This window comes from Nannospalax galili, unplaced genomic scaffold, assembly GCF_000622305.1.
Source record: "Nannospalax galili isolate Female #2095 unplaced genomic scaffold, S.galili_v1.0 scaffold318, whole genome shotgun sequence".
Taxonomy (NCBI): Eukaryota; Metazoa; Chordata; class Mammalia; order Rodentia; family Spalacidae; genus Nannospalax; species Nannospalax galili.
Window position 1 is genome coordinate 3,048,393 of NW_008341889.1, and position 20,848 is coordinate 3,069,240.

The 20,848-nt window shown below is 36.7% G+C and overlaps 1 protein-coding gene across 3 annotated transcripts in view; it reads right to left on the reverse strand.

Moving 5' to 3' along the window:
• The window catches only part of Gabra4 (gamma-aminobutyric acid type A receptor alpha4 subunit), a 79,255-nt gene that overhangs the window by 39,529 nt on the left and 18,878 nt on the right, over nucleotides 1-20,848 (reverse strand). The window contains exons 6-8 of one of the 3 annotated variants that reach the window (XM_008837692.1): nucleotides 19,108-19,251; nucleotides 14,683-14,835; nucleotides 7,671-7,930 (exon numbers count right to left, since the gene is read on the reverse strand). In XM_008837692.1, the coding sequence (XP_008835914.1) occupies nucleotides 7,671-7,930; nucleotides 14,683-14,835; nucleotides 19,108-19,251 (557 nt within the window). The remainder of the gene's footprint in view (nucleotides 1-7,670; nucleotides 7,931-14,682; nucleotides 14,836-19,107; nucleotides 19,252-20,848) is intronic. The other 2 variants (XM_029565698.1, XM_029565697.1) reach the window with 2 other exon arrangements.

Below are 20,848 nucleotides of genomic sequence, written 5' to 3' on the forward strand. Positions count from 1 at the left end.
AAATTTATACTGAATAGGCAGAAGTGTACAGTATTTATTTTATCATTACATCAGTGCAATGAATGCCATCAGTTGCAAACACAAAAATAGAACCATATCAGTTCACTCTAAATGAATTATTTTGAGACAGGCTCTCACTACATAGCCCAAGCTTGCCCCAAGAGTCATAATCTGACCTCAGCCTTCCAAGTTGCTTTAATTATATAGATGCACATCACTGCACCTGGCTATAAACAGAAATTTACACAATACCCAGATAAAATAAATTTCAAAATCTAGAATGTTTAGAACAAAACAATTCTGGAGTGGGGTTGAGTTAATATCTACATCTGACTGTCATTTATGTTATTATAATTTCAACATTATTTGAAAAATCACAGGTTAAAATATGTTAAGTCTTAAAGACAATCATTAGCGATGCAAAAAATATGACATATGAATTCCAGAATACATAAAGAAAGGAAAAGACAAATTTAACAGGAAAAAACATAAGAAAGTTAATATTAAGGGAAATGTGGTTAGAAATGTCAAACTTTAAAAACCTCTACAATGAAAAATTTAAATCCTTAAAGAAAGGGATTGAGGAAGACATCAGAAGATGGAAGGACTTCCCATGCTCATGGATTGGAAGAATTAATATTGTGAAATTGACCATCCTACCAAAAGCCATTTATAGATTCAATGCAATGCCAACCAAAATCCCCAGGACATTTTTCACAGAATAAGAGAAAAATATCCTAAGATTCATATGGAAGCACAAAATACCTTGGATAGCCAAAGCAACCCTGAGCACTGAGAGAAATTCTGGGGGAAATGAGATATTAAAGTGTATTACAGAGCTATAGTCATATGAACAACATGGTACTGGCACAAAAATAGACCATTAGATCTAAATCAATGGAACAAAATTGAAGACCCAAATATGAGTACATTCAATTTCAGCCACCTGATATTTGACAAAGGGGCCAAGAACATTCACTGGAGGAAAGACAGCATGTTCAGCAAATGGTGCTGGCAAAACTGGACCTCCACATGTAGAAGAATGAAACTAAACCCCCAGCTTTCACCTTGCACAAAATTGAACTCCAAATGGATCAAAGACCTCAATGTGAAGCATGAAACTCTGAAACTGTTAGAAGAGAACATTGGCAATAATCTACAAGATACAGGTGTAGGAAAGGATTTTCTAAAACGGACATCAAAGGCCAGGAAACAAGGCCAAGAATCAACAAATGGGACCTCATCAAACTAAAAAGCTTTTGTACATCAAAGGAAGCAAACAAGGAAGTGAAGAGAAAACCCACAAAATGGGAGAAAATCTTCACCAGTGACACATCTGACAGAGGTTTAATATCCAGAATGTATAACAAATTCAAAAAACAAAGAATCAAGAAAGGAAATAACCCAATTAAAAGATGGGCAAAGGAGCTGAACAGAGTTCTCAAAAGAAGAAAGATGACTAAGAAGCATCTTAAAATGTGTTCAACATCACTAGTAATTAGAGAAATGCAAATTAAAACCACTTTAAGATTTCATCTTACCCCAGCCAGACTGGCAAAGATTAAGAGAACAAATGATATCAAATGTTGGAGAGGATGTGGAGAAAGGGGAAACACTCATCCACTGCTGGTGGGGCTGCAAACTTGTTCAATCCCTGTGGAAAGCAGTGTGGAGAACTCTTAAAAAACTACAAATGAATATTCCATTTGACCCAGCTATATCATTCCTTGGCATATACCCAAGGAACTCATCCTATTGCAGAGACACTTGTACATCCATGTTTGTTGCTGCTCTTTTCACAATAGCTAAGAAATGGAAGCAACCTAAGTGTCCCTCAACTGATGAGTGGATAATGAAAATGTGGTTCATTTATATGAAGGAGTTTTACTCAACAATAAAGAAAGATGAAATCATGAAATTTGCAGGTAAATGGATGGAACTAGAAACTGTTATACTACGTGATGTAACATAGACTCAGAAAAAAAAAAATAGATGAATGTTCTCCCTCATAAGTGGATCCTAGCACCAAATCCTGATAAGTGCTTATGTATACAGACACAACTACAGGAACCAGGATAATGAAAAGGAACCAGGGAGGTAAAAGAAAAGAAAGGATATGAAAAAGAACAGTAGGAAACAGGTGTTAATAAGGGAGATATGGATAATAATGGGGCTATTTTAAGGGGGGGGGAGGTTATACAAGGAACCTAGGGGATAAAGGGAAAGAAGGAGCTCAAGAGAGGTGGGACCATAGGAGAAGGGTATTATTAAGGGAGAAATGGAAAAAATGGGGATACCTTAAGTGGGGAAACCATGATGGAATGGTTAGACAATGTGAAAGATAAATAATGCCTGACTAGTTTTAAAAAACCAGAGGGACCCCATTAGTCCAACAACCTATTGAAAAATTATACATACAACCAGATCAAAGAATGTAATATATGTGTAGGCAAGGTTTATCTGAGAGCATTTAGTCTTTCCCCAAGCTCTATCTTCATAGCACATGGTAATTGAAAGTACCAGACTGGTGGAATTAACCTTCTTGGATGTTTAACAGTCATACTATGAGGCCTATACTAATTTGGACAGAGGGACATAAAGAACAGATTTTGTTCCTTGCCTTCCTAGGTCAACTAAGTTGCAGGGGAATATGAGCATCTCTCAAAATGTCCTGTAACTGTGGTGAGTCACCTGTCCTCTTGGTCAAAGAGGCTGTGGAGACCCCACCAGATGCACCTGAACTAGTTTCCAGTCTACAAAGAGGAGCGTCAACACAGATGAAATATTGCCTCTATGCTTCCAAGCAAAGCCAGCCATGGTCAAGCAGGACCTGTGACTTATCTTCACATAGATGGAACTGGTAAAAGAAAGGAGCCAGGGGCTCCTCCCAAGCCCATTTTACCCCTGAGGAACAGATCCTCAAACAACCTTAAGAGTAAAAATAAATTGGTTTATCTGGGCCAATTGTAGGGTCTTAAACACTCAAAAGGAAAGTATAACCAAAGATTAATGGGTCAATATAATTTTTTAAGAGTCCATGTGTATAGCTAAAGGCTACATGACAAGAAACAATGCCAGGCAGGAGATACCTTCCTTTGAGTTATTGGTCAGGGTGGCCCCAAAGACTCCCAGACAGTAACCCAGCATAAAACTGGGAAAATGAACAGCAGACCCCAATCTTATCTAAAGGAATATTAACTGATCTTCTTAATGCAAGGATCTCTAGATAGGCTGACTAGATTCAGCAGATGGACAAGCACTGGGGAATGGCTAGGGGTGCAGAAAACATAGTGGACAGTAACAGGGATGACAGAGTATATGGGCTCCAATGTGTGGGAGGGGGGAGGCTATGGGAGGGTGTCATTAAGGAAGTGCATATATAGATGAATAAGATTGTGTGGGATGTTCTGTATGATATACACACAAAACAATCAACAAATTAAAAAAAATGACATTTGAGGAGGAAGCATAAAATTTACTTCATGTTAATTAGTAGAGGTGATAAACACTACCATTGAAATCTACCTGATGACTTCATTTCCAAACTCAGGTGCCAAGGATCTGAGTCTGTAACTATCTGTGACTAGTAATAATCAGATACATAGAGATTAAAGACATGTGTGCAAACATCTTAGTGCTAGTAGTATTAAAAATGTAGGAAACAGCATATTTTAAAATGAAATGGAGATCTTCATTAAAGGGTAAAAACTCACTCAAATTTATGTCTTTCAGGGTTTATACTGAGTTCCATATTGTATAACCATATTAATTCAATGTAAACCTAAAAATTTACAGCCACTTTTGAACGAGGTGTATCCTTGCTCTGGAAATTGTTACTGAATATGTTAAAGCTGTAATGAAATGCTTCCTCTAATCATGTGGTTATTGAATAAAAAAGAAAAGAAATGTCAAAGTCAAACTTAATCCTTAGGTTAAGCTCTTATAGCAGCCACAGGAGAGATGTTCTCGCTCCTTGCTGTTTGTGTTTTTATAGTAGATGGACTCTCACTGAAATGGGCCAACAGCTCATGGAAAACAGATGATGCAGAGACCACTGCCTTTCCACAATGGGAGGAAGATCATCTGATACTTACCGCCCCACTAAGGCTCAGGGAGTTTTGTGGAAGAGATTGGCTGAAAGAATGTAAGAGCTGGAGGAAGGGATGGAGTGTTGCCTGAAAGTGTTGTCCAACCAGTACGCTGGCAAGTTATAGTTACACTTCCTTCCCATGCTCATCAAGTAGTTGAGGGGAGGAGTCAGCCACCCCCCACCCTATCAGCTGACCTTAGCTGCATTTGGGGGAGGGACTAAGGACATATAAGCCTAGAATGCCATGAGGCACCTCCCTCGCCATTTTGTGCAGATGTCAGGAAGTCACAGAATCTATATTTGAGTGTGGACTTTCCAGTGCAGCTGTAAATGGGGAGACACCCACTCTTCTGTATATAAACCCCTACTCTATGCTCTGTAAGCAAGCCCAATAAATTAGTTAGGATTTCCAAAAAATAAAAAAGAACAGAGCTAATAGAAACCTTCATTATTCTACCAACAATGACCCCATGTTGGCAAATCCTTTGGTCTTTGATTTTTTTTTTGGTCTTTTTGAGATAAGGTCTCCCTGTGGCCCCAGCTAGCTTGGAGCTGGCTCTGTGGACCAGGCTGGCCTCAAATTCACGGAGATCTGTCTGGCTCTGCCTCTCCAGTGCTGGGATTGAAGATATATGCCATCACTCCTGGCTTTGGTCTTTGATTTCTTATCCCTACTTTTCCAACCTTTAACTTCATTGTATATATATTTTATGTAATCTCCTTCAAGTTATTTCTGGAAAAAAATGTGTTAAAATTGTCTCTCTTTGGAATAATAAAAATATTCTAAAGAAAGAATAATAAAATAATAAAAAAGAAAAAAAAGAAGTGTTAAAGTCATGTCTAGGAGTACAGTGCAGTGGTAGAGTATTGTCTAGTGTGCACAAGGCCTTGATCGGATACTCAGTACAACAAGAAAGAAGGAAGGAGGGAGGAAGGGAGGGAGGGAGAGAGAGGGAGGTTGGAATTAAACATCATATCAAACAGATTTCAAAGGAAAGACATTTATGTGGGAGGAAATTCAAAGGTCACTTGATGATTAAATCCCATAGCCTGATACATGAATAAAGCAGTTATAAATTTCAAATGTTGAATGTTACTGAACCAAAATGTATAAAATAAAACTACGTAAATTGAAAGAGATCAGTACAACAGAATAATATTCATTGAGAGGTTTTCACATGTTTCAAAAACCATGAAGCCTATAAACATCTTTTAAAAGGTGAAATAATAATGATTTAATTAACACCAATTTAATTAGTAGAATGTAATACATTTTTAGCATAACTTGGGGCATAATGAAAATATTATTGAAATCAATAATTCTGAAGACGTGCAACAACACAAAATCTAGCAGAGTTAACTAAAAATCTCACTTGGAGATTTTAATATTATCTCTAAATAATTGTTAGTTCATAGAGAAAAATATTATTCCAGAGTACATAGCAAATAACTGTGATATTAGTAATTTCAAAATTATAAATTATGGTCAGAGGTTTTTTTTTTTCTTTTTTTGGTCCTTTTCAGACAGTGTCTCCCTGTAGTCCCAGCTGTCCTGGAACTCACTATGTAGATCAGGCTGGCCTTGAACTCACAGAGATCTGCCTGCCTCTGCTTCCCAGGTGCTAGGGTTAAAGGCGTGTGCCACCATGCCCAGCCAGAATTTTATGCAAGAGAAATCTGAATTCAGTAAGAGAAATTTTATTATTAAATAAAAAAGAATGAAAATAAATTAATATGAAGTATACTCGAGAAGGAGGTAAAGGTAGCAAGTTTAACCTGCAGGAAGATGTAATTAAAATAAAATCATGAACTAATCATCAGAAAACAGAGCTAGTAAAATAAACTGAAGATTTGGTTATTTAAAAGAAGCCAGAAATAGATTGTTTATTTCATCAAAAGTTTCAGTGTAGCAAAGCCATGCAAATCAGATCAACAGTAAAAGACAGAAAGCATAAGCTGTCCTCTCGGAAAGTTAGACGAGAATAAAACCTGATCATTTTTTAAACTTAAGACAGCATACAATCACTAACCACTTTGAAAACCTTGATGAAATCAATTCATTTTGAAAAAAATCTAAAATATTTATACTTACTAATAGAATGGCATTTGTTTCCCTAGCTAGTCTGATGCCATTCTAGAGGGCAGCATCTGGAGCCCTGTGGGGCAGAACTAAGAGCTATAGACTCGGAAATGTGACCCGCAATACCAGCACGCTTAGTGTCATCTAGTTTTCTGCCATCTTCAGCTTTCTGAGAACTGAACCACAGCCTTCACACCCCGCTCCTTGAATTCCTGACCCATTCAGTGTTGTCATACTACCTCATTCTAACACAACTATTTTATTACTTATTTTAAAACAAAAACTGCTTCCATTCTCTTGCCACATAAAAACAGATGCCATTTCCATAGTTCAGGATATTTGATGACTTAAAAGAATTGTTGATTCTTAGCCTGTGTACAAAGTCTGTCACATAGTTGGCATTAAATACATATTTGTTGAATGACTGCATGAATAAATGGAGAAAGGACTGAGCTTTCATTCACAGAGGAAAAAAAAGGTTGATGATGTCCATACATTTTGGTTGGGGTATATGCAGACCAAGCAGTTTTAGAGTACCATTCATGAAATTATGGTAGGCTGTATGTAGGTGACCACAGAGATGTGTCTATTTATGCAATAAAGAAGAGGACCAGAAGTAAAGTGAGTGAAAGAGCAAGGTAAAGAGTTAATAAATAGTAGAAGGGAAAGAAAAAGAGAGAGGGAGATTGCCTGCTTGATTTCCTGAGTTCATGAATATCTTCTTTTTATATAAGAGTCTAGGTGGAAAAAGATACTTATTATTTAAATTATGGAATTTTTGATGAGTTAGGTAAAAATCACAATTGTCCTTATTAGATTTTCTGTGTTTTCTTAGGTATATCCTTTTAGAGCATGAATTCTTCACCTTGGATGTGTATCAACTACAATTATTGATACTATTGCTTGTTTTCCTTTTTTTTTTTTTTCGGTCTTTTTGAGACAGGGTCTCCCGGTAGCCACAGCTGTCCTGGAACTCACTTTGTAGACCAGGCTGGCCTTGAACTCACAGAGATCCGCCTGCCTCTGCCTCCCAAGTGCTGGGACTAAAGGTGTTCACCACCATGCCTGACCTCCTCTCTTATCTTTAATACAAAGAAGTCCCGTGGGATAGTTCTAGTGCAGGAAAGTATTAAAAACCATCACTTACTTTGTTCAATAAACTCTACTAAAAATGGTCTTTGAAGTGTTTCAACAGCATCCACAGTTACTCTTAACATTATACATTGAATTTTGTCCACTTCTTGAAAAAAATCTTAATTCTGAAGGGAACTTTCCAACAAAAAGTAGCTTTACCTACATCTAGGCCATTCGGACTGTTTAGTTTTTAAGCCACAAATCACTGCTTTAAAATATCAATACATAAATTATCCTTTTCTATTTCCTAGATTTCCAGTATTCTTAAGAAATTGCCATTGATATTTTCAAGTTCTTAGTTTCCCCCTACAGTACAAATTTGACCAAGAAGCTAAAACTTTAGGAGGAGGGGATGAAGTCAAATACCTGCAGGGATGCTTCTGGATGCTTCTCTTTCAGCACAGGAGCAGCGGGAATTTCTAGAGGAGGTTTTGATGTCTTCTTTTTGGCTTTTTGCATTTGAATATTGGTGAAATAGTTGACAGCAGCAAACTCAATCAGAGCAGAAAATACAAAAGCAAAGCAGACAGCTATGAACCAATCCATGGCAGTTGCGTAGGACACTTTGGGCAAAGAATGCCGTGCACTGATGCTTAGTGTGGTCATCGTGAGGACTGTGGTTATTCCTTTAATGTAAAAGAGCAAAGGGACAGAACACTTACTGTTTTTTTTCTATGAAAAACAAGCAAACCCAAAGGGAGTAGATGGGATGAGGTTAATTAGCCAAGTTATTTCTAGCTGAAACCAATTGACTTTGATAAAGGATTCGAATCTTTCTCTTTCAGGGAAATTGGCACAGGTTTTGGAGTGTCAGCCAGATATGTTCAATTCCTGGCTCTTGTAATTATTAGCTAAATGTGACTTGGTTTAAGTTTGGAGAATTCATTTGGGCTTCTTTGAATCTTTGGTGTTAGCTATAAAAATTAAAAATATGTAAAGCATATTGAATATAGTGAGTCAATATTGGAATTTGAGCCAATATACCTAAGGAATTAATATACACACAACACAAGAAGGATGAGTCATTCAAACTGTGACTCTTAGCCAGGAGTGCGAAGCTGGGTACATTGGTCTTCTAAACTGGACTATCAGAATACACGGAGCCAGCAAGGCCAATTACCACTGAGAATAATTGCCAGCAAAAGCCATCATATATGCTCTTATTTTCAACTAAATATTACCCATTGGATAGAATAATACATTCACTAGATGTTCAGGATCCTGATTTACTAAAACTATGATTATATTCTGGATAAATAAATGTCTACAGAAAACTGGTCTATAAAATATAGGTGTTTACCCCCATCAGTTTACCACTTGCAGGAAAATATTTGCAACAAGAATAGAACTCCTTCACCAAGAGTTTCCTAAAGTACCACTTCCAGGACAAGTTCTGTCTTAGCTTATGGAAAAGGTTCTTCTTTAGCAGGAAAAACTCTGCTTGCCACTAGAACTACAGATCAATGCATTCCTTGAGGGTGCTAATGTTTGCATATTTGCCCCCCTTTTCCATCTATGCTTATCTAAGCTATATTACCTAGTTGCCTGGAAATTCCTGTGAGGACTTACTATATCACTTGCACTCATTCTACATAATTCCTAGGATAGGTCCTGAAGCTGATACACCCAGGTGTCTGTGGATGATGATGGTGGTGGTGGCAGTGATGGTGATGATTGTGATGACAATGATGAAGGCATCTTAACTGTATATTCCAATCCATGCCAATCCCCAGCTGAAAGGCAAATAATGCATGTTCAACCGAAGAGTACTAAGTTCATGCAACAATAAAGGAATAATCACATTTTGATTTAAGGAAAGCAATACTGTGTCTTCCACTTAACATTTCATTATATTCTACCAAACACTATTCCTTTACTGTTCCACACAGGTCAGCCAAGAGAGGGAATGTAAGAGTATGCTGTGACTACACACAGGAGTGAATTTTTGGTTGGTCATTTCTAGAAACTGAAACAGCAGTGATTTTGGTATGTCAGGTGTCATCTATTAATGTTTAATGCTTAACAACGTTGGAGTTGGGTGCTGCTTTTGCACACATCTCTAATCCCAGCACTTGGGAGCCAGAGGTAGGTAGATCTCTGTGAGATTAAGGCCAGCTTGATCTACATAGCAAGTTCCAGGCCGGCTGGGGTTACAAGGAGACATTGTCTCAAAAACAAAAATACACCAAAATACAATATTGGAATCTTTAGAAAAGTTAAGGTAGACTAATTTCAAGATAGAAGACCATTGGAAAGAATTTAGCACACCCTGCTTCTAGTTTGATTGAGCAGAGCCTCTTTAAGTGTTGAACGCTGCTTGAGGGACCACTGTTCGTAGAGTGCCATACACATGGGTAACACAAAGTGAATCAAAAACTTTTCTTTCCTCTTTTTGTCCATTGTTTCACTCTAATTACAGTCCCTTCCTAAGTTTTTGATGCTAAAAGACAGAAATTTTGTTGTATCTGTGTAGTGCATAAGCCATGGATCTTTAAAGAAGCTTCTTTAAACTATATATAGAAAGAAAATGCATTCCTTGATAAATTTTTAATGATTTTAAGCATTTTATTAGCCTAAAGCATATTTTTAAGTTTGTTCAGACAAATATGTAGATTAATTGCAGAAGTACACCAATGGAACAGTGAATTTGTTGGGCTTTTTTCAAACATTTAAGCCACATTTTAAGTGTCAGAAAGAACATGCCATTTCCAATGGGCTGTGAAATAGATGAATAAATAGTAGAGTAACTTTAAAAAACTTTAGGTACAAAGTTTAAAGATAAATTAAAATATTTCATCCTGTTCATAACAATTGTAATGGACTATTAGGAATTCAAAGTTGTTCTGCAACATTCTGAGAAGCATAAGCACCAAGTTTTTTCTAACATCATAGAAATGATGCTTGGAAATAAAATCTGAAGAGTTCACTCCAAATAGGATGCTATTCAGTGCTCAGAAAAGACTATGGAGACCATAATGTGCTAACCCAAAAGAAAAGAAATTCAAATATGCTTTCAAATGTAAAGTGTTCCAATGTTACTTTAAACTGTGTTCTTGCTAGTGATAGAATGATTTTTCCTGGGGATCAATAGAAGTGTCTTTTCTTTTACTGTCATAATAAAAAATTTCCTAGGTATTGTTGAACAAATAGAATACTAATAAAATTACTGACCTACAAGCTGAACAATTACATTCTGATTGTTCAGCAACAGATTTAGGGTTTACCTTAAATGATGCTTTGGATACCAGTATAGAAACATGCCAGATTCATGACTGCTTTCCATTTTTCTTTCATTGCTGTTTTGTTTATGGAATGGCTCTCTAGATATTATGGTTGCTATTTTATAACTGTTGGCAAAATTAGAAAAGTTGGCTGGCTAGAACAATTGGCTTAAAATAGTCTTCTAAGTTGCCATCTCTTTAGACATTAAAAAGTTATATGCTGGGTGTTCAAATTTGAATGGAAAAAAAGGAGTGGATGATGAGGTTGTGTTTATTTCCCTTGATTTCAGGTGAAGCACTTGGCTGAATAAACACTAAAGGAATAGTAAGCAGAGACCAACCCTTTAGATAAGACTTTTACTATGTAAACATTGTAAAGACATAAGTTTTAAATTTTTTCAAGATTGATGCCAGTCCTTGCATTTAGAATGCTGAATATGCACCATATTTACTGGCCCAGGAGCTGAGAGATGAAACATAGGAGTAGGCTAAGACTGTACACAAGAGTGAATTTTTGGCTGGCCATTCCTAGAAAATGAAATAGCAATGATTTCAATATGCCAGCTGGCATCAAGTCATGTTTAATGTTTAACCATATTGGAATAATTAGAAAACTTAGAGCCAGACAAATTTCAAGATAGAAAGGCCTTTGGAAAGAATTTAGCACACCCTGCTTCTCAGACTTCTGCTGTTTTAGGTTTTGTTTTTGACCCAGCACATTCTGTCTTTGTGAGTGAAAAAGGAAATGAGAGTTAAGAAAAACACTGGCCCAGAGTTCGTGTTCACCTAAATCTCAGATGGAGTGATGGCCAATGATCCCAAACACTTACAATTTTACTTACCCTGGAAAACTACTATCCAAGACCCTCAATGAATAGTCTACTGATTATAATTTTGATACATATTAGGTCTTTGAAATTTTAATTATTGTCATAATTTTCCTGATCAATCAAAACCATTTTCTTGGTGTAGATACAAACAGGCAAAATTCAAATTCCAAATGAAAACTACTACGATTATTTTCAGCAAACACCCATACAATCTCATCCAGCAGCTCTAGAATTCTCTACAAGCCCAACTCTCTATACCTGTTGGATTCTCAGAATTAGACAGGTACTGTATTAGGTGTACCCCTTACATTATGTGACTTAATAAAAGTTTCTATCTTTGGGCTATTTTTCTTATCTATAAAATTTAAATGACTATTTTGTTGAATTATTGTGAATGTTAAATAATGGGACTCCACAGTGTTCATCACTGGTCATAGTAATACTAACATCCTTACTACACTGCTTAATTTCCATGTAAAATCATTTTTGGGTAGGAAATACTGGATGAGATCAGCTATAACTAATGTGCTCTCTTCCCCAACACCATTAGAAACTTCTATTATCCACAGACAAATAAGAGAACAATAGTTTCTAGTTTATAATCAATCAATAAAACAAAGTTTATCAACAAACAATATTAAAATTATATGTATTGTGTGCTAGGTATTATTTCAAATGCTTTACTCAAATGAATGCATTCAATCTTTACAGAAAATCTAAGAGTTAAATAAAATCATCCAGCCTGTTTTAACATATGAGAAAAAAACAGGCAGAAGTAACTCACTGAAGGTTATAGCTAGAAAGTGGTAGACCCCGGGGTGACGACCAAAGTCTATACTTTGTAACAGTGTCTTCCTCATTACGCATACCTACGATGGGTCACTATTCTTCATTGAATTTATCAAGAAGCAAAGAAAAAAATACATGTGTACAAGTGAGTTTATTGGTAAATCATAATAGAAACATAAGACTTGAAATATTTTAATGATGCCAGGTCCAGAAATCTGGGTGTGCATGTGGTGTGGTACGTGTATGTGTACGTGTTCATATGTGTGTGTGCATGTGGGCTTGTACATGGAGGCCAAGGTCAATGTCTTGTATCTTCTTCAGTTGTTCTCCACCTTAATTTTTGAGAGAGGGAGTTCACCAATTTTGTAGTGTGGCTGGCCAGTGATCTCACGGATCTACCTTTCAGGTCCTCAAGCCACCACCCCCCCCCCCCCCCCTCAACCCCCCCCCGCCTCTAAGGTTACAGACACTTGCCATGGTGCCTGGGTTTTACACAGGTGTTAATAATCTAAACTCAGGTCTTCATGCTTGAACTGAACTATCTCCAAACTCTTAACATTACTTCATACTAGAATAAGTTAAGGGATTTGAATCTGGTTCGCAGCCTCATCATCTCCTTCCTATCCAGCCAGGCTGCCTTTGAACATGATGTATAAAGACCCAAGATCACTGTGAGTGTTAACTAAGACAATGAACATCAAGAACTTCAGAATTCCTTCCTGGTACACACCAGAAAGATATATGTTTTCTTGAAAATCAATAAACTTAATAATAAAATAATTCTTCCCTATGTAAGATATGTATGGGAAAAGTATATAATATACAGTAAGTTCCCTGTTTTGAGATCTGTGTATAACTCTTTAAAGGCTCACTGTGAGGAAGAAGTATATTAACACAACTTATGAATGGAGAAAATAAGTGGCATGCTTGACTTCTAAACCCTGACCATTGGATCTAATATTAGGCCTTTTTCTCTATTTACTTTTCACATCTATATTTGGTAGCTAACTTTTATTCTATACCTGCAATGCATTCCTTAATTTAACTCTCATAACTCTATGAAGTATCTAATACTAATATCTCTGCCCAACTTCTGCCTTCTATCAAACCCTGCTTCCAACATTGCCCTGTCTATATGAGTTTCTCCAATACCATTCAAACTTACTCAGTATTATGGAGTGTCTGGTTGTCTATAGGGGAAACACCTTTGTAAGAGTGTTTCAGGTTGAGAACAGTAAGACATCCAGTCTCTCAGAGTATGGTTTGAATCTGAAATGTCTCCATAGGCTCATGTTTTGAATGCTCTATCCCTAGCTTATGGCAATATTCTGATGGCTGGGAGTCATTAGGAGTTAGGGCTTGGTTGACAGAAGCAAGTCATTAGGAGCTGGCCTTTGAAAGTTATCCCTATTCCTGGTATTAGCTTGTACTCTCTACTTCCTGTCTGCCAGTGTGGTGACAAGTGTCCCAGGCTCCAGCAGGTCACTGTTGCTACTATCTGCTCTGAAATCTCTTTGAAACTGTGAGCCAAAATAAGCCTTTCCTCCTTAAGCTGTTCATGCCTGGTACTTTGGCCATAACAATGCAAAAGCAACTAACACAGAGAAGTAAAATAAAAGGCTCCCACATGCTCCAATTCTTCCTCATCTCTCTCCCTACAGCTGTTGTATGAAGAGGGATATTGCACATTGGGTTAAATTTTGACAAACTAAAAAGCAAAGTGATACTGACAAATCTTATGAGACCTATACCTCTATCCTAGAGCAATTTTGATCATTGTCTCTCCCACCACTGAATGAATTTGCTATTCTCAATAAATAAAGAATAGAGAAATATACTACATTAAATAGATGTAATTGTAAATAATTTTATGTTGTAAAAGCATATAGGAAACTTCATTAACACTTAAAGAAACACTAAGCCCATACATTCTGAATTGCATATCATTTAGAATACTGTAGAAGAAGCCACAATAAGAGAAAAGGAAACAAATGTTGCTTTAAAAGAAAGGAAATTATGCACGAAGAATATCATAATGAGCTTATAAACTAAGCACATAATACCTTCCAATTCAATGCATTTAAAACATTTTCATTTTGTTTCTCTTCACTAAAAGCCAAGTTATTTTAAGGCTTTCATATTCATTCAACCATCACTTTTATTTGTTTTATTTTAAGCTGGTGGTGCATTTCATTTTAACACCTAGACATAATTTTAATTCAATTACACAGCATTATGTTAGCAGCCCAAGAATATCACTGAAAGTTAAAGTATATCAAGATTCACACCTGGTCTTCACTTGACTGGTTCTCAACAAGGGAACTCTGACAGGACCTAATAGAGACAGACTTCCCCTATCTCCCCGAAAATACCACTTTACATTGACCAGCTAAAAATCAGGGCTTATATATTTCTTATTCAATACAGTTTGTTATATTCTGGTTTAATATTTTCTTGGAAATACCAAAAGGCAGTTCCCATGAATCATGATCAAAATGTAATGTGGACAAAAACATTCAAAAAATTAATTGGAATTACCAAATACAGTTCTAGCTGGAACAGATTCCTTATTTATCCAGAATGAAACTTGAGAAAGGATTACTGTCATAATGCAGGGAATGTATGTCTGGATCATGAAGTAGCCCATCTTCCGGCGGAGGTGGAAGTGAACTGTCATAACCACATATTCACCTGTCATGGAAAATGGAGAAAATGCATGATTGGCTCTGTGGGCCATCATTCAATGGCTTCATAATCCTACTGCAGAGTAACAAACAACATTCTGAGGAAACAAATCATCTTCACTACCTAATTTCGTGAGAAGTGTATAGTTCCCTACAGCAAGTAGGGAAGCAGAAGGGAAGATGATATTGAGCACCATTATTTTTCAGAAAAATATTTTCTGTGAACAGATTAAGCAATTCAATAAATTGGGGTATAACTTTTTTAAAAAAGTTACTGGACCTTTCTGTTTTAAAGGTCCAATAGGTTAAAGTAATTATCTTTCACTTTTCAGCATGTGTGCATTTGTCTACGTATGGTGGAGTTATGTATATGTTTGTGTGTGCAGGTGCATGTGTACTGTGTGTACATTTGCATATGGAAACCAGAGGTCAATATCTGATACTGGGTGACATCCTCTCTAGCTCTCCACCGTTTTTGAGACAGGGTCTCTCATGAACCTGGAGATAACTGATTCTCAAGACCAGTTGACCAGCAAACCCCAGGTACTTTTTGTTTCTGCCTCCCCAGGGCTAGAATTACAGGCATGTACCACCAGCGCTGGCTTTCTATGTGTGTGCTAGGGATCCAAACTCAGGTCTTTATGATTGCACAGTAAACACCTTACCCATTGAGCAACATTCTCTCCATCACAATTTTCAGGATTTTAAGATCAGAAATCAGACTTAATATTTAGAGAAAACCAAGTGAAATAAGTGGAAATAAAAAAAAAACATATACACATACAAAATGAAAAGCTTAATTTTGGAAAGAAATGGAATAAATAGATTTCTATGAAAAAGTTACATAAATATGAATATGTATTTCATTCCAACATATTTCCTGCATATGCATGTACATGAGTGTAAGAGAAGGCTCGGGTACACATGTTTCTAAGTGTCACATATATAAACAAAAGTACAAACAGGTGTAACAGAGACATAATTTAAAAGCCAGTAAGTAAATAAAGCTTCTGGTAGCTGTTGATAAATAGCATTACTAAAAGAAATGTAGAAGGAATGTTATTCAGGATCCCTTGGTCATTCACAGAGTTAAACAAAAATTTCAGAAATCTGAACTCCCAGTTGTGTTTTTAAACCTACCCACAGATGGAAAAATTAATGCCATTCTGAATGTTTGTGTTTCCCAGACTCCTGTAGGAGTACCGTATTAGGAGATCAGAGCATTGTTTCATAAGTGATATAAAGAAGATGTCCCCCAAATGATGATGCACAAAACAGGTATTGGAAAGATAAAAGTCCTGGGAGGTTGCAGGACAAGTGGTGTTGGCGCTGAGAATTTCACAACAGTGCTTGGATGGATGCAAAGTAGTTTCAAGGAAGGAAACAGGTAACTAAAATATTTCTCAGTGAACATTCTCCCTCATTAATTTCATCTTTTCAGAAATAATTTCTCCTCATTTTTATTATTTCTAATTTTAAAATACTTTTGAGGCATGCTTCATGTTCACTATACGTGTTTAACATACATACTTCCTCATCAATTTGGATGTAAGTATTCATCAGTAAAAACAGCATCACAGATAACCTTCATCTCAAAGAGTTTCTTCTAACTTTCTCACTTATTATATTTTTGTGGTAGATACACTTACTATGTGTGTCCACAAATTTTTAAAAGTTCATATGGGATTGTTCACAGGGTGGACCAGGCGGGCAATAATTCTCTAGGACTATTTATTTTCCATAACTGAAATTGTGAGGTGCTCTCCTATTAACCTGCATGATATTTATAAAATTTTATTGATTCCAGAATTTCATACAATGTATTTTGATCACACTTAAACCTCTTCCCCTCTCTCCAGCCCCTTCCCACTACCCCCATTTCATGTCCTCCATTATTATTTTCTTTCTTTCTTTCTTTCTTTCTTTCTTTCTTTCTTTCTTTCTTTCTTTCTTTCTTTCTTTCTCTTTCTTTCTTTCATCTTTCAGACAGGGTCTCCCTGTAGCCTCAGCTGGCCTAGAACTTGCTATGAAGACCAGGCTGACCTTTATCTCACAGAGATCCACTTGTCTCTGCCTCCTGAGTACTGGGATTAAAGGTGTGTGACATCATATCCATATTCTATTATTTATTTATTTATTTAATGTTTTAAACCAAACTTTATTTTATATTGATATAACATTTGTACAGATTTATGAGATACAATTTTTTGGCTCATGTATACAGTGAGTAATGAGTACTGAGGGCAATTAGCATATCTATCAATAGAATGCCTATGAATTTTGGCCCTGATCTTTAATATCTGTATGCACCAGGCAAGTTATTTAAATAATCTGCATTCACATGCTCCTAATCAGGAAAGTGAAGATGGTAATAGTATCAACTTGGCAGGTTGCTTATGAGAATACAGCACAAGGAAAAATTTAGAATGATTCTTCTAAGATATTAACTACCAATAAATTTTAACTACCTCTATTGTCCAAATACTGGTCTAAAAAAATCATATAGTATGCCAGGCATGATGGCACACACTTAGAATTCCAACACTCAGGAAGTTGAGGCAGGACGATCTTCAGTTGAGACCAACTGGACTGCATAGTAAGTTTGAGGCCAACCTGGGCTACATAGTGAGATCTTGTCTCAAAAAAGGGAGTTAGAGGGAATATGGGAACTCTGTAATAAGCACTCAGTTATGTTAAAAAATTTCCTCAAAATAAAGTTGATGAGAAATAACAACAACAACAAAAGGGTTTTGTTTTTTGTTTGTTTTTGCATATCGAGACCTAAATTCCAATGTAGCAATATTGGGATTTGGGCTTTGGGAGAGTAGCCTTGTGAATGGCCTTAGTGTTTCTATAAACCAATCCTCCTAAGCAAGCCCTCCGAATATGCCCTCATATGAGGACTCCTGGAGAACACACACTGTTCTATGTACCAGGAAAGAAGCTCTCAGCAAACACTGAACCTGCTGGCATGATAACCTTGATTTTCCAGATCCTAGACTTGAGGAATAAAGTTCTGTTCTTTTTATAAATACTTAGTTTGTGATATTTTGTTATAGCAGTGTAAATGGACCAAGATAACTGTCATTAAATCTTTCCTAGTAATATTATAGAGAAGAAACAGTTTTGGAACAAGGTAATGTTCCCACTCAACACAATGAAAGATAAATCTTATGAGTCTTTCATTCATATTTCAAAGAGTAAACCTACTTGTGTGACAATCTTAATGTCTACACTTAACATATTTTGTAATTAAGACTCAATTTTGCTTATTCTTTGAAAAAAAAAGGGGGACAAGGCCCTGTAATACTGGGGAAGATTTTATAAAAAGATTTAAACAAACATCACAAAATTAGGCCATACTTCTTGCTCATAATTTTGTTGAAAATAGCTTTAATATATTTAATTATGACTTTTTCTTCAGAATAAGGAAATCTACTCACTTTTCACATACCACCAACTCAGAATTTATGGTAAAGTAAAATTATAAATAAAAATAAATAAATTCTGAGTAGTGATCTATTCATCAGTTCAATTTCTGGAAAATTACTGTTTTCCCCTAAAAACCATGGGTGTTTCCATGAAAAGGCTGGAATAAAACTCCATTGCTGATGCCAAGTAGCACATTGACTTTTGCCATTAAAAGTCTCACCTGAAGGGGGTTGTAGTGATGGCTCAGCAGTTAAGAGCATGGCTGCTCTTGCAGAGGACATGGGTTCGGTTCCCAGCACCCACATGGCAGCTAACAACTGTCTATGATGCTAGTTCCAAGGAAATCTGACACCCTCTCCTGACCTCCGCAGGTATTCCATGACATGGGGGCACTTACATACATGCAAGCAAAACACTCATAAAAATAAAAATTATAAATAAAACTTTTTTAAAATCTCATCTGGAGGGAACTAGGGAGTTAGCTTCGTAAAGTACTTGCCACAAAATCATGAAGACCTGAGTTGGAGTCCCAGAATCATATAAAGCCCTATGTGGTGGCACAGGCTTGTAATCTCAGTGCTGGGGAGGCAGATGGGCAGATCCTTGGGGCTTACTGACCAGTCAGCTAACTTACTCAACAAGCTCCATACCAGTGAGAGACATTGTCTCAAAAGTTTTAGCTGAATGGCACCTGAGGAATGACACCCATTGACTTTTGACCTCCACGTACATGCATACCTGTACATACACATGCATACCCCCACATGATTGCCCATAAAAATCACACACACACAAACACACACACACACACACACACACACACACACACACACACACAAAATCTCACCTGTAATAGATTTAATAGTTTCACTCGATACAGTTTGCCCAATCAGGTCATATTGAACTAAGCTAGAAGACTCCTTTGGCACCTCTACTGACTTCTCAGGACCTTTGGTCCAGGTGTAAATCATCTCACTCTTTGGATAAGCATCTGAAGGAGAGTAAAGAATGTACTTAGAGTCAGGACTCCTTCTTTCTCAACATTAGCAGTCAACACATAATGTGACACATGTTTAACAAAGAGGGAATAAGTGATTATAATTTTCAATAGGTTTTTTAAACACACTTATAGAGAACTTCTGATATTCAACAAGTAGCCTTGCAATTCAGCAGAATTTATTCTTTTACGTAAAAGAAAAACTGGGGGAGGAGGAGACTAGAACTAAGGCATCTATAAGGCTACATCTGTATCCTAGCACGAGGGCTTAGTTTCATGGCAGTTTCCTGTCTTCACAGGAAGCTTAAAAGGCAGATGTAGCAAACCCCCAAAATAATGCTATCAAAGTCCTACTTCTCTCACTTCTGTTTCTCCATGCTTGGTCAGTCCTGACTTGTTCCATCCCAGTATAGCCATGCCATTTAGAAATGTGCCAGATGCTGCCTCAAGTAACACAATAGCAAAACAAAACAAAAAACAATTCTACTTGGCAGGGAGCAGGGCACTCTCCAGGGGTCACTTCTTCTAGACTCTGCCTCTGGGCAATACTGGTGCCATTTGGGAACCATTCTACAAGGACAACTGGCAATGTTGTTTGCCAAGCTCTTACGCAACTATAACTACACAGCCAGTTCCACTACCCTTAGAATCTTACAATAAGGTTCTTTTCCCCTTCTATCTCTAAAACTTCCTCTCCAGTGGCAATTTGGGTGCATTTTCTATTATTTGGTGTTCAGTGCAAGTGGAGACGAGCTGCTTGCTTACCAGTCTACCCAGAACAGATAGTTTGGCTCATACACAAATAAGTTCAAAAGAACCAAAATGAGTTATGTGTCATCCTCCCCTACAAACTTTCCTAAAATGGCTGGAACACAAGAGTTCTTGGTGAACTTTAATTCTACAAAAGGAGTCCATACCCAGAGAGCTTTTTGTTCCAAATGACCTTGTGAAACGAACTATGAGGCTGGAGTTATCATTTAGCATTGCATGGCTTTGTGTCAGCATTCTCCTCTGGAAGTACATTCACACTGTGTTATATATTTAAAGTCCTAAAGACTATGTTCTTGTCTATGATTTTTAAATTAGGGATCCTTTTCTTGGCTACCCTACTTTGCTATAATAGCCTTTTTCTTACATATTCCTCTGAATCGTAGACATAATTTAATAGTAATTTTCTTTCTCCAAAAATTAACAGTTAATTTTCTCAGCAAAATTACTTGCTGGTATATGGTATGCCTTTCTTTTGAATTCCTAATCCATAAAAAAAAAATCACCTTCCAACGTGTAATTCCTTAATGTTATACAAAGCCTGACTGAGCATGAACTTTGTTCCAGTCACTGGAGTTGTGCTTCATGTTAAAATTAGAGGGGATTTGTGGTGGAAGACTTTCTCAAATAGAAACTATCTTTTGTCAAATTTAATTTATTACAGTAAAACACTCAGTTTTCATTCTGGCCCCAGTGAGCTCACCCTCTCCTTTAACTGTTTTTCAGTTTCCATCTTGTCTTTTTAAATCATTGGTCAGAGAGCAAAGGACTTTCTTTAGCTTCAAGACAGCCCACCGAATATTGTAATTATTAAGGTCATAAA